Source organism: Ursus americanus, chromosome 9, assembly GCF_024610735.1.
Source record: "Ursus americanus isolate L20-20 chromosome 9, mUrsAme1.1.p, whole genome shotgun sequence".
In the NCBI taxonomy this organism is placed as follows: Eukaryota; Metazoa; Chordata; class Mammalia; order Carnivora; family Ursidae; genus Ursus; species Ursus americanus.
In genome coordinates, this window is record NC_142135.1 from 15,189,059 (window position 1) to 15,204,620 (window position 15,562).

The 15,562-nt window shown below is 40.2% G+C and overlaps 1 protein-coding gene across 3 annotated transcripts in view; it reads right to left on the bottom strand.

The window, feature by feature from the left end:
- Window positions 1–15,562, bottom strand: part of NSMCE2 (NSE2 SUMO ligase component of SMC5/6 complex) — a 209,593-nt gene that overhangs the window by 164,651 nt on the left and 29,380 nt on the right. For all 3 annotated transcript variants that reach the window (XM_087864624.1, XM_045805649.2, XM_045805650.2), the window contains exon 3: window positions 9,137–9,243. In XM_087864624.1, coding sequence (XP_087720750.1) covers window positions 9,137–9,243 — 107 coding nt within the window. The remainder of the gene's footprint in view (window positions 1–9,136; window positions 9,244–15,562) is intronic.

Below are 15,562 nucleotides of genomic sequence, written 5' to 3' on the forward strand. Positions count from 1 at the left end.
TTAAGAATTTCTTCTGAGAAAACACTGTGCATGTGATGTTTCTGCCCAGGCTTTTTAAAACATGGTGTAACCACACTTCACTCATCAAATTTAATTTCTGATTTTAGAAGAGGGATGCTCAAAGCACACCCAGGATTTAGTCCATTTAAAGTTCCTACTTTGTATTTCGTGTGACATTTTTGGCTTCTCTTACATGTTGGGGGCTAAAATAAACCTCAGAGCGACAGAGAGTAATGTGATGGGTAGAGAGGGTTTGCTCCTCGGTACCAGTAACATTCCAAGAACCACAAACAGCTGAGGTAATGAGAAGGCGGCCGCTAAAGCACGTGAGACCCTGGGTGTCAGCCGAAGGGAAGGGAGAAAGCAAGCGAATGAGGGAAATAATCACTTTCTATTAGAAGATAATTAAATGATTACTTTAAGATGAAATAAAGTACAGAGGCACCTGGGTGGCTCAGTGGGTTAAGTGCCATCCGGCTCTTGGTTTCAACTCAGGTCATGATCTCAGGGTCCTGTGATGGAGCCCCACATCAAGCCCTGCACTCAGTGGGGAGTCTGCTTGAGATTCTCTCCCTCTGCCCCTCCCCTCCCTAAAATAAACAAATAAATCTTTTTCCCCCCAAAGATGAAATACAGGATAGAATAATTAGAAATTGTTCACAACTGACCACATTAGTTTAGCCCATGAGAAATGAACACAAAGATTTTCGCTGTTTTAAAGAATGCTGTATTATGTGACATAAAAATTCTCCTTAACAAAAACAAAACCAAAAAAAGCCCAGAAAGAAATGAAATTCAAAAAGCTCCAGTGGTTAAAAATTTGGGTTGGCCAGGACACAAAAGAATGAAAGACACAGTGCCACTACTGCCAAAAGCCTGATGCTTTGAGAAACAGAATAAAAACGTTACTCTCAGTGACAGTTGACTGGGCATTGGCTCCACTTCAAAACAAAAGAGCTTTTCCTTACCAATACAATTGCAAACTCGCAAAGGGCTTGAAAACATAAAACCCATTTATTTATATTCTCTCCCCTTATCCTCTAGTCTCTCACTTGTCAACAATTTATGGGGATCACACATTTGAAATACAGATGACAACTTGCAGTAAATCCAATGCATTTTCCTCTCCCCATATTTTTTCAAATGGGTGCCACTAATAAAGTAAACACAAATTATTTAAAGATGGAACCGTAGCTCAAGGACTATTTCTCTGTGCATGTAGGTATATAATTATGCTATTTATTGACCTATCTTGCTGACATCTTCAAGTGATTTTTGGTTCTCTAAGAAAACATCAAAAGTTATTCCTGAATTACCAAAGTTTTTACTCAGTTGTCTGGTTCTTAGCTCTAGTACAAATCCCCCTCATCACCACTAACTAGTGTATGTGAAATATAATCTCTTTCTCATTGCTACAGACACTGTATAGACTTAGTGATCAGGGAACTTCAAACCCAACCGGCCAATGCCATGCTGCTCCCTGCCTCTGCACGGACCCCATCCCCCAGTTCCACCCAACACTGCATGGCCACACCACTAGGAGCATTAAGCTCCCCTCAACACCCACTCTGTTCCCACCACCACAAGACCCCTTCTAAGGAGAAAGGCCCTGCCTTCAACCCCTGAAGAAACATAATCTCTGGCCTTTCCCAGTGGTGGTTTTCTACTGTCTCATCTCCTCTCTGAATTTTAACTCAAAATTCCCTTTCAGGTGCTATTTAAATTTGATCTGAGGAAAGGACTTCTCCTTTACAGAACGCTATGTTATAAATTAGTACAACTATTCCAGGTGCCCTCATGCTATCATTTTCCATTGTTACCAGAACGCTACAACCTCTACTACCATCCCCACTTTAAGAAGAAACTGAAGCTCAGGGCTAGAGCAGAGCAAAGGCAGAATTTAAGCAAAGGCTCTTTTCCCTCACTCTGAATTTCTTAAGTATGTTGCTATTGTCTGTCAGAGGATTTCATTGTTAATATTATTTTGTAGCTATTTTGTAGATACATGTCCAGAGGTTTCCGTATCTTCACTGGACCACGTATACTACTGGCAGGAACTGAACAACTTAATTGTGAGATTAATAAACAACTGCTTTCAACGCCACACTTTGAAAATGCATTCATTTTACAGTGAACCTTATTAACATTTGTGATCCAGGCCCCCATTCGATCTAGTTCCCTGCCTCTCTTCCACTGCTCACTAGCACGACTGCTAGGTTATCAGGAACGGCCTCAATCTCAGCTCTATTTTTAATACTTATCAATTCTGGTGAAATGTTTGAGATGGAAGGAGCTAAAGTGACTATCTAAAGTAAGGGCTTGATGCTATATATGGACAACGCTCAATGTCAGAAATGAATAGGAGTTGGCTATATTAAAGAACATTCACTTCATTTAAATAACATAAGTAATTAGCTGCCAAGACTGCCTGGGGCCACTGAGGCCCAGGTGCTCAGTGTCTTGTCTGGAGTGTTGTGGTGAACCAGGCCTTTCAAAGGTCTGTATGCTTTTCCCCGACCACATTGCTTTTGCGTCCCTCCTGCCTATTCTGCACCCTCCTCTCTTCCTTTCCTCGAAAACACTTCCTTCCCTCCGCTCTCCTGAATCAGTACTCCACGCAGGGGTCTTGTTTACTTCAGACTCTGATAGCCAGGCAATCACGGCATATTTTTAAAAAACTTTTCCTTCCTCTTTTTCACTGTTGGAATAATGCATAGTCTTTACAGAGGCCTGGCCCTTTCCGGATCTACAGGGAAACATCTCCTAGGCCCATCTCAGCATTTCAGATAGGGAGTTGGATGCACTCCCCAGTTCCCTGGATGCCACAGAAACTGCCGCAAACTGCCGCAAACGGCTGGGCCCATCCTCTGTGGCATAAACAGGTGGAGGCTGTGACTATAGAAGTAGTTCCCAAAGTGGGTTCTGTGGAGCCTCAGTCCTTCCCCCAAAGAGATTTTCTAGTTAAAGAAGTTTAAGAAATTACTAAATGTACTTCCTTTGGAAAATCACAATGCATAAAAGCATATTAAAGGCTTTGGAGTCCTTAAGGAAATTCTTTTAATCAAGCATTCCCCAAACTTATTTGACCACAAAATCCTTTTTTCCTATTATACTTATTCACATCCTGCTTAATCAGTATTACGGAGGAAACTTTTGAAAATGCTCCACTAGAGACACATTAAGTCCCAGTAGAGTGTAAACATTTTATAATTCTGAACAAAATCCAACGCTTAATACCTACAAAACACTAAGATGGATTTCTATAAACCACCCATGAAAATCAGTCTCATTATAACACAGAGCAGAATGTTCACCTAGAAGCAGCTACATTACTTGGTGACCTAGAAGATTTAGATCTAGGTACTTTCCTACAGAAGTAACTCGGTCAGTGAAATACTATCTCCCGACCTAACTACTCTCTCTGTGTATTAGACAAAATGCTACCAAACACAACCTTAATTTGGGAATAACTGCAGAAGGAGTTCTAAAGCACTAGAATAGAAATTAATTACCAGTAATCACAGAAATAGACACATTCTGGGCCAAGTCGCTGAAAAGTGAATACCCAAAGTCAACTTTCTTTCTTTTTTTTTTTTTCCTGCTTAATTGCCATACCTGGGCAACATTCCTATAGACAAAAAGGTTCATATATGAAGCATTAGGAAACTTTTGACAAGAAAGGTAGTAAAAGACCATGAACCATCTTGTTGTGCCAAGTGTGGGGGACAGGGAGCAGAAAAGAGGGTCTTCTCCAGTACTTCCCCAAATGGCTCCAAGAGATTTTCACTATTTCCACCATCATTTCTTACCTTCTTGCTAGTCTGCTGACCACAGTAATTTCTCTCCTGCTCAGGAATCTTCTGTCCCCGAATTTTTTAACCCCCAAACTAACTTCCCCGTCTTCTCTTTTTGGCAATGACTCACAACATCGAGTACATTTTTACGTTTAGTCGGTAGATGATCATATCTAACAAACTGCATCCTCTGGCCTGAAACTCCCTTCAAATACTACAAAACATTCACTTTCTAAGTGAGAAATGCTCCCCAAATCTAGTTAAACTAAAATGGTAACTCCCAATTTGTAGGATACCTCATATGATTTCATGTTCAAGTGGTGGATGTTAAGGTGACTTTAAGATTTACAGAAGGCAGGGGCGCCTGGGTGGCACAGCGGTTAAGCGTCTGCCTTCGGCTCAGGGCGTGATCCCAGCGTTCTGGGATCGAGCCCCACATCAGGCTCTTCCACTATGAGCCTGCTTCTTCCTCTCCCACTCCCCCTGCCTGTGTTCCCTCTCTCGCTGGCTGTCTCTCTGTGTGTCAAATAAATAAGATAAAATAAATCTTAAAAAAAAATAGTAAGATTTATAGAAGGCAAAGCTTGCCAACTGATGATGGGTGAAGGGTGAGGAAGCACAGGGAAGTGATATGTCAAAAACTGTTCTAAACCATGTAGTTGCATAATGACAAGGCTGAGGTAAGCTATACCTTTGACCCATCTTGTTCTTTCATTATACCTAAGATTGTGTTGGTTTCAACAGCTTACCTGAGGTATATTTCTACTCTTCTAACTCTCACCATATTAGTTTGAAAGGGCAGATTAAATGTTCAGGTTAGCTTATCAAGTAAAAACCACAGTACACAGGGCATATCCACGAACAGATTTTTAAGAAACAACACAAGTAGACCAAGCTAGCACCTAGTTGCTCCTGTTCAGTTAACAAAAATAATTACCCTCGCCAGGAAGGAATTGCTATAAAACACTGACTTAAGGGGCGCCTGGGTGGCTCAGTCATTAAGCGTCTGCCTTTGGTTCAGGTCATGATCCCAGGGTCCCGGGATCCAGCCCCTGCTGAGCAGGGAGCCTGCTTCTCCCTCTCCCTCTGCCTGCTGCTCCCCCTACTTGTGCTCACTCTGTGTCAAATAAATAAATAAAACCTTAAAAAAAAAAAGATTTAAGAAAACAAAAACAAATACATGGCAGCAATTCAACTTAAATGCTTTAAAAATCTTACATAATCTATAAGATGCACATAGCACAGAAGAAAGTAGTAGCAGAGGAAAGTAAGGAAAATACAAATGCTCTGATTTTCCAATAAATTAACACATGGAAGCAGCACCTACTAAAAAAAACAGTATACAGGGAAAATCTGGCAAAGATTTAAAGTTTGTTAAAGTGAAATTACACAATTAAGTAGCATGACAGAAAAATACACACCAAAGTACAATGTCAATCTCCAACTGTAGGTTACTTCTGCTAAGCCCTAGGACTGGACAGCTCATCAAAAAGCACATAGGATGCATACTTCATCCCTGACCGCTAATAATGTGAGGAACTACTCTGAGCCTGTTAGGACATTTATCATTCAGCTTCATCGTGTCATCCTTTTTCACAAGAATTAAGGTGATAACAAAGCTGTAAGGACACTCCCATGATAGTGGTTGGACCCTCTATCATCTCTTATTTGGAGAAACACATACCTGAAAATGGATTTGAAGATTTCTTGAACCAAACTAGTACCCACCCTTTGGAATCTGAAGCCCCAAGATGGGGCTACAGGTGTAATTTTAAACAATCACATAAACACTAAAATACACAGTTCAGAAATACACAGCATTACCACTGTTCATTCGATACCAATTCGAAGTTTCACTTTGAGAGGCGTAACCCCTGCTCGACTACTGAAATGGCTTAAGAAGCAGAATATCAGTAATAAAATGATTCTTAAATCAACTACTGCCATGACTTGCATTACTACTCGATTTCTGGCACATAGTAGGCACTCTTACTGTGAATGAATGAATCACTGACCAGCCTTAAGTGTGTTGCTCAATTACTCTACATATTTTAAACTTTCTGTATATAAAAAAGAAGGCTAGTTTCTCAAAGTGTCTGAAACTCTGACACTGACACAACTAGTGAAAAGATGCTTCCATTTCATGTAGCAGTTACAAAGACAGAGAAGTTATATATCATGATCCCCATGCTGAGGCTCATCTGACTTTCATCTTAGATTACACACCACTTCCTCAGGAAGGAGTTCCCCAACCCCCAGCAGTACCATGCCCCCTGAGTTATTAAGTCTCCTGGAACGCTTTATCTTCCCTTTGCTGTACGCACCACAAGTCATTAAATAACATCTGCATAGCTCTTTGTTAAACATTTGTCTCTCTCTCCAGACTCCGGACATCCTGAAGGTGGTGGTCATGCGGGCTTTGGTGACTGACCTATTTCTTGCACCTAAAAGTACCTGGTACACAGGTATTTAGTAAATATTTACTCAATGAATGCTTGAAAACAAAAAGCCCCCTTTTGAAACAATGAGAACAACAGTGCCCCTTCAATATACTCAAATAATAAAAGCTTAGAAATCGGGGGAAAAAACATTAGGTCATCAAGCGTAATGTTCAGAACATCACTGTTCTCAACGTGAAACTGAGAAGAGTTTTTCCCTGGCAGTCACAGTGAGAAAAGAAGTAACTGTACCACTGGGTGTCTCGGTGCCATTTTTCAGGTTTCAAAGCACTTTCGTCATGTGTGTGGTTCATGACTGAAAGTCCCCAAAGAGTTTATACACAACTCTCTGTGGTATGACATGAATGTTCTAAGGAGTTGTGACAGGTAAATACCCATGTATCCTGAAAGTTTTAATAAATGACTTACAGACTGCAATTTTTTTTTTTTTTTTTTTTTAGAGATCACTGCATAATATTCCCTCTATAAACTAGCTGGGGCAAAGTCTTAATTTTTTTTTATTTTTAAGTTGCAGAGTACAAAAGAAATACCGATTCTAAATAAAATCTTCAGGCATTGTAGAATATAGTAGCTCTATATTCTCAGAGGACAAAGAAAGGCAATCTGAGAGCTTCTGCTGCATGCCAAGGGGGCCTCCCAGAGATTGTTGGTAAATGGATCCACAACTCTAAGGTTCCCAAGTAAACTTCTAAAACCTTTTCAGAGGCGTGTGACCTTCAGAATCCTGTGACGGTGAGAGTAGGAGAGAGACTTCTATTTCAACAATACACTCTAATGCTCCGTGATGATTAAAAAACATTTTTTTAAAAAATTTCTATGACTACATGAAAATCCACCAACAGAGAAACCACAGGGTGGGTCAGAATTTTGGCAATGTTATAGCAATGGAAGTACTACTTGCCTTTAAGAAAGATCTTGTTCCACCTTTTTAAGGAATATGTTTGGAAGTCTGAGTTTGCAAAAACCCAGTATCTTATTTCTCCATCAAATTTTATGAATGTCAAAGGTTTGATACACAGTATCTAATCTGACTCACATAATCATCTTATGAAATAGGCAGGCCAAGAATTTTATAGATGAAGAGCATGAGGTTCCTAAAGGTTAAGTTTCTTGGCGCAGTATCATAACTTAAAATACGGAAGAACCAAGGGTGGTAGAGTTTCTGATCCCTAGACTGTCGCTATTCCTAAAGAACTGAACCATTCTGGTCCTTCTCAGGCTGCCGTTCATTCTTTACCCCTCGCCAAAATAAGCAGTAAGATAGCAATGCCCATAACTTCTAAGTATGTAGAGTGCACAGTATATGAAAAGTGAAAAATATTTCCCTCAAAATAATGTCATATCCCCACTGTGTCCCTACATCTGTGAATCCTAGAGTTTAAGAGAGAAAAAATTCATACTATGTCTTTAACTTCCAAAATCTGTTTTCTTATCTATAATGTACACTGTGCTATTACATTTGCACAACATCAAAGTTAAAGATAGGAAGGCCTATCAAATAACCTCCATAGAATGTAAGGGTCAAAGCAGGACTGACCTGAATAAGAGGCCTAACTCTGATCTTGATGGCCAAAACACTTTATTCTATAAAGTCAGCTTTGTTCTTTGAAGTCAGTGGTCTCCAACCATGGATACATACTAGAATGAGTTTTTAAAAAACACTGGAGCCCCAATTCTGCTCCAGAAATGAAATTAGAATCTCATTAGAATAGGGATGGGCTGGTTCTGAGGGTCACTGGGAGTTGAAAACCTCTGGTGTAAGTGCTTTTTGTTATCCACTTTCAAATGCCCCAACATGAGATCACTTTCATATTTTCCTATGGAAGGACTATTCACAGTCCGAGGATTAACAGCCACAGTGGTAAGAAACATCAGACTTTTACAAGCTGAATTGAGTTTATCGCTTCTTGGATATAAGCAGATATTCTTAAAGTTAAGTCACAAATACTACACTTTATAAATACTAACCATTAAACAAGAAAAAAAAACACTAAAAAAATTTGTTTTTAAAAACACAGAACTTCATATAACTATGAACATATAATTATGTAATGCTCATTTAAGTATACCTTAAGTAATAAACCATTTTTGAATATCTTCCACTGGATAGTAGCCAATCTTCTAAAATAATTGATTTTTGGCATTTTCCCATAGATAGAAGTAAGAAAAGGCAAATAAAGAAACCAGAAGTACAAGACACCCTATTACACAGGTATCTGAAATCAGTTCAAAGGGGAGTTTCCACTGCTCAGAGGACAAAGGACTTCTCAGAAATATTACTGCAATCATATTGCTCATTTCTTACTCAACTCGGTACTGCTGAAAAGGATGTCGCTATGTTCCCACCTTAACTGCCTTATGTGTTGTTCCTGTGACAGCTGGAGTCAACAAAAATAAGTTTGGCTTCTGGAAAAACTAAAATGTCAGCCTTCTTTATTTTTAAACTTGCTCTAAAACTCTCCCATATTATCTGATCCTATGAATTTTGCAATAGCTGCATATTAGTTAAAGCTGGAGAATGAGTAACTAAGCATGGTCTAAATTGTATGCTGCAGTAAACATAACAATAAAAACACGTTCTATGCAATTTTTAGCATTTTATAAAAATCTACTCGCATTCAAAGGGGGCTTACAGTAAAGATTTCAAGAAAAAAGGCAAGAAAGTCTAAAATAGGCGTAATACTCTAAATAAACATAGGTGGCCTAGCTGGGAAACTACTTAAGATTCCTTTTCTATAAACTTCTCAATGAAGAAGAAATTAACAGCTACTACAGTAATGATAAGGAAATATTAAAGGTTAGAGAAGAGTTTTGATGATGTGTTTCTGTTTCCAGGTCAGTGAGTTGTAACCAGATATTACCAGGTGAGTGGTATAAACTTACATGACTTATTGCAGATTGAACAGCCTTTACATAATGGCTTAGTTCCCGATCCATCATGGCCAATTCAACCATTGCCTTGTCCATACTGTATTCACTACTCACTTCAGCTGCAAGAAAAAGAAAGCAATTACTGTTTTCCATTGAAAATGCCATCTCTGGAAAAAGTTGATCCAAAATAATCTTTATCAGTCAATGATTTTAACAATTTTGTAAAAGGTATTACATATTTTTTTAAGACCTCCTTAACATAGGCCTGCTTCACTCAAAATTCTAAGAATACACCCAGTAGAAGAAAGCTCAAAGGTTGGAGTGGAAAAAAAAGTAGACTCAGACTTAGGAGTCTGAAGCTGTGCCACTTAGTTGTGTGATCATAAATCAACCACTACACCTCTCTAGGCCCCCGTTTCCTTTTCAGTTAAAGCAGCCCAGCCATGTAACTGTACATGCACCTCACGGGATTATTAAAGATCAAATAAGAAAGATTTCCATTTCTAGTATATTAGGTTATTTGGACCAATTCTAGTGAAAACCAGAAAAACACTCAGTTAAAATAAAGGAAGGAAGGAAGGAAGGAAGGAAGGAAGGAAGGAAGGAAGGAAGGAAGGAAGGAAGGAAAGGGGAGGGAGAAGGGGAGGGAGGGAGGGAAGAAAGGATAGAAGGGAGGGAGGGGAGGGGAGAGGAGGAAACCAATATAAGGTTTTTTTGTTTTTTAGGAGGGGGAAGGGGGCAGTATTTACATAAGAAAAACTTGTATTTACATTCCCAAAATACATTTTTAACAAAATAGTGTGTGAGAAAGGACTCAAGTCATATTACAAATAAAACTGTCAAACCATCAATTACAGGTCAATGTTGTGAAAATGTCCAAATGTTAACAAGGGGAACAAACTGTTTAGGTGTTGCTGATACCAACATGTATCTGCTACGTATACAGCAACTGTTGGTTAAAAATCATATTGATTACTTGATGATCACAAAGAGAATTTTAAGCAATTTATATCCTAATATGATGGTTTATGACTTACATAAAGGGAGGCATTTTACTGTATTTAGTTAATCCGTGGAAATCAATATAATATTGGCAATCTCCCTCTGGAATTAAATGAGTTTATTTTTGAAAGCATATAAAAATGTGCTTTTGACATTAAAAATGCTATGAAAGACTTTGCAAAATAAAACAAATGGGATCATTGTTCTCATTATCAAGGTCCCAAGGATGCTAGCGAGACTTGAACCAGATGGCAATTTCGAATTACAAGGCCAAGGAGACCTAGCCTGCAAAGGAGAAATTGAGCGATGGCTGGGTCAGGTTTGATGGCATGAAGCCTAGGTAAGAATCTTTGGAAGCCATCTGTGGCTTCCTACAGACTCAGTGAAGGCTCCAGGGCCCGAGAATGTTGGGACAAGCTGAAGGACCTAAGTGATGAAGAGTGCAGCCAGAGGCAAGAGGGAAAACACCAGAAAAGATCAGGAAGCTAGTTCTGAGAGGAACTGAGATTCACACCCCACCTGGAGGTGAGCCGGGTCAGATCACTTCTGGCTCAAAGTCAGTGTCTCAGTCCATCACAGAAGAGGGCTGGAGACTAGAGACCTAAGGACTAGAAGGAGTCCCACAACAAAAGGAATCTGGAAGGAAGACCATGAGAACATCCCTGGCAAGTAGCAACCTTACATTTTAAGATTCTTTCGGTGATGTTTGCTGTTCTTGTTAACCCTTATTTCCCGACTGCGATAATAATCTCTCTCAAAACCGTATTCATGTTTCAGAAACACCTGGCTACAGAAGGCACAAGGATTGTGTGTCCTGCCCTACTAAACGATCAAGGTGAGGAAAGAGCATGGCGTTGCACGAAAAAGGCAAACAGGCCAAATAAATCCCCGAAGGATTCAAGAGGAACTGGGAATGAACACAGAGGCAGGGAGTTGGCTGTTGACTAAAAAGTGAACCAAGGATGCGGTGGGTGTGGAGGGACGGACCAGCCAAAGTTTCCTTGCTCCTTTACTGCCCAATATATAATCCCACTACCAAAATTCCCCTACTTTTACAGGAAAGACTTCCTAAAAATCTGCACCAAACTAAATCCTGTATATCCTTCAAGGGTTGAGCTCCAGCCCTACCTGCTTTTAAACCATACCAGCCTAGAAAGATCTCCTCCTTTCCTTAATTTATCTTAACAACTATACTTGATACTTTGGCACTTTCAACCGTAAGCAATCTTGTCTTCTTATGTGCATTTGTCTCATTTGTCCAAAGAGATTTTAACCCATTTGAGGGCAAGAATGATGCTTTAGTGTTCTTGGGATCTAATGAAGAATTACAGCATCTCTTCCTTCAATGTTCTCACATGGCATTATTTAATAAATTTGAAAATTAAATTTTCGCTGAACTATAAATTGTCCTGCCTCAAATATCTATTGAATTAACATATAATGAAGACTTGTGATATAAACTCATTTGTCCATTATATTTTCATAGTGATCTTTCCATCAGAAAAAGGTTGGCACCAGCACGTGGCGGGGGGCAAGGGAGGTGGGGGCAGAGAAGCACACAAATAATGTTAACACTCACAGAATGACAATCCCAGAGAGGAAATTACTACTGTACCACAAAAGCCTGGCATTGCAGGAGATCGGTGCAGCTGATAAAGCATGGAAAGCAGTAACGACGATGAAAAAAAAATACATAACAATAATAGCTGTAGCTAATAATTAGTAAGCGCTTTATTATGTGCCAAAGCTGTGCTGAGCACAACATTTACAGTAAACCTCACGGCAACTCTTTTATCTGCACTTTACCAACGAGAAAAGTGAAAAACTGAGCAGCTGAAGGAACCTGCTCCGCACCCCAGAGGTAGCGCGCGGCACAGCGAGGCTGCCAAGTCAGGCTTTCTAGCGGCAAAGTTTGCACACTTGCCCGCCTGTGCTAACAGGTGCGTAACCACGAGGAGAAGGACAAGCACCTTCAACTCCCCCATGAATATCCAGGAACAGACCCTCACTGGGGAGAAAGTCTGGCCCCCCGCCCCACCGTCTCAGCCCTTAGGTGGTCTGTTCCAAGTAAGACACTAGGCAATGCCACTCAGATGCTATCAGACCTGGTCCCATAAGAGCTCTTCCAAATTCCTTACAGAGAGGAAACTGATAACAAAAAGAAAATGATTCTTCCCTTTCAGAAGACTACTAAATTTTCATGCTGGTGAGAGAGCGACTTTTCACATCAGCAAGGCCAGTGGGAGGGGCTATAAAAGCAACTGAGTCACCCACCAAATGCCACGAGATAAGGAAATGGACTCTAGCTGCTAAGAAATCAAACCCTTGCATGAAGCTAAGAGCAGCGGCAGCAGCCACAGACATGGAAGTGGCGGCCATGCAAGCGCAGCAGCAGAGGCAAGCTCAGGGGGAAGTCTTCGTGTTGCAGAGATACTTCTGAGTGGAGTCAGTATCAACAGCATTCCTATTGTCTATGCCTCTGACTGCCTTCCCCCCGCCAAACAGGGTCTGGGGAATCTAGGAATATTCACATTTCTTCAATGTGTCATTCAATGAGCATTTATCATAATCAACCTTCATTTGCATTCATCAAATGAACCTAAGTGATATACTTAAACATTCATTTATAAGCCAATAAATACGTAGGGAAGTCTCGTGGAGAGCTTGGGGAGCCTGCAAGGCCCGTGTAACACATCTGGTGCACTAATTAGGAAACTGTTCCAAGAAGTTAGCACAAGAATTCGCGTCAATATATTCCCCCCACCCCCACCCCAGCAAATCAAGTCCAGAGGGCACAATCTCCGATTTACATTATAAAATCATCACTGTTTCTGTAAGCATGCCAGTAGCAGGGCCATCCTCCTTCAAATCTGCGTGTCTGTGCCAAGGGACCCAAAGAACTTGAAAAATGTTATTTAGACCAGAGAGGGCTACAGAATGAAACCCATTTTTACAAGATGGTTTCTCTTTCATTTTTCTTTTTCCTGTTCAGTGGCAAACCTTAGAAGAATAATGATAGTCACGGGAGGACGACTTCTTTTTAGACTGAAGTGCTCTGACATTTATAGTATATAGAGTGCCTGAATGGATGCAGTTGGCCTGCATATGATTTTCCTGAAGTCAAACAAACCTATAATTATGCAATCTAAGCAGCCACGCTATTCATTAGACACGTCATCTGTTACTCAATGTCAAAACGCACTAACAGCAATATTCTATTACTATTCCGTGTTTGAAGTGTTGAATAAGGCATTAAAGTTACATGATCTGTACAACACTAAGCAGAAATGGGTGATTTCATGTTGCAATCACGTCAACTTAAAACAAAATTCATGAGGCTTCAATGAGAGAAAGGTGATGGCAGGAACAAGTTATAAAAGCAAAACAGTAACAATCAATGCCAGTTGTCTCAAATATGAAAGATCAGGGCAAAATGAGGCCAAGAGATAGGTGGGAGAAAGAAATGGAAGGGAGATGACAAACCAGCTACTTTTACAGATGTAGACTCATGTGAGACAAATGCCAAGTCCTCTATTTACGACCAAAAGATACAGGTAACAATAAGCCTGTAGCAATATGGCAATTCTTACATAGCACAGCATGGATTCACGAGAGTTTATCTTTCAGCGTGTTCCAGGATTGTCCAGGGTCTCTTCACATCTTATTTGCTCAATATAATGCCATTTTAGGCCAAAGGTTAAAAATAAGGGAGCAGAAGATTCTTTATCTTGGCTTCTCCGAGTCCAGGTGGGCATGGTCAGTAGACCAATCAAGCTCTTGTTCCAGACCAGCAACCAGTCGGCAAGAGGGGCAGGGAAGGGATGCAGCCAAGAGACGCAGCCTGTAGACCGACTCTTCTAAGGAGGGCCCCTCCCTAGCCACAGCCATCTACAGCTGCAGCCTAAGGCATATGCACTAGCCAGAAATAAAGTTTCTTCCCTAAGGCCCAGTCCTGAGGTTCAGGACACACAGCTGAAACGGGGCCAAGCCCATGTAGTAGCTAGAGCCAAGCAAGTTCTCTAAGCAACCCCTCAGGTCCTTGGAAGAACTGCCTTCAGTGAGACAGACATGAGAAAGAGGACATTTTCCCTCCTCTTTCCCCTAGCATGCCCATACACATCTCGGTACTACCTCTCTACACTACCAGACGGCTTATTGCTTTGCTCTGCTGTTCTCTATGATCTCAGTCACAGATCCCTTTCCAGAATCCTCCCTAATCTCCAGAATAGGACCAAATGCTTCATGTCTTATAGGTCCATAAAACTTCTCTACCTTTACAACTAGGACACATGTGAGTGCGTGTGGGTGTAAGACAAATTTCATCTACTTATCCCTTCCAACTTTTTGTTCCTGATTCAATTATATAGTTTTGTCCCTGGCCAAGTCGTTTCCTGAAATTTTGTCCTAAACAAATAAAAATTGCAGGATCTGGTGTTCTTTACTCTACAAAGTCATATACAGGCATATCTGAACAGAAACAATACCAATTACATGTAGTTGATTAAATTCAACTTCATGCATTTGATCAATAAAACGCCGGACTAAGACAAAGCAGCCATTTAGTGTCCTTCTGGGGTTGCTGACTCCAATTCAACATGAATCACACACCCAGAAGGATATGATAAATATCCGTGCCATAAAGTACATATGTCTATTTTGGCAAGGCGCAGGGAAGAAAACAAGGCAGGGAATTGCCTGATTGGATTTTAAATTTCCTAGAACAGATGAGACGTGGAATAGAGAGATTTACTTTCTGAAACAGAGAAATCTCTTCCTAATCTCTTCAGAGATTCTTCTATATTTTGTAAACAAGAAATTTCTTCTTTCTGGGTGAACTCAAATGACAGTATAAATCATACCTTTCCCTCCCTCCACAAAAAAACAAAAACAAAACAAAAAACCCCTTCCTCTCTTAAAATACAGCTCCCACTATCTCTAGCAACATATACGTACATACACACCTACCTCTGTGAGTGGGTGTGTGTGTATGTTTTTCCTGGCAGCCTAGTATTAAGCAATCATTATATATTCATCAGGAGTCAAATTTAATGACTTACTCACTGCTTGAGCAATATTTAATAGAAACTTGTTACTTCTCACTACACTGTACTTTAACCATAATTATTCTTCCCCACAGATACTAGCGTGGAGGAAAAGTAAAAACCAAATCCACATTCTCTAACTGCCTCCCATCAGAAATAACAGTGAAGAGTAGAACAGTGTATGGTACAAACTAGTACGCAATTATAAACTCAGCGAATACGGGGGAATCTTCGAGAAATATTGACCTTTCTAATCCTCTTTACTCATCTATACAATTTTGTCAATAATACAGAAGAGGGAAGTTGTATATTACAGGAACTCAAAAAGCCAGCTCTGGAGTCAGATTATATTCAAATCTAGGCTTTATTATTTGCTAGCTATTAGTCTTTGGTC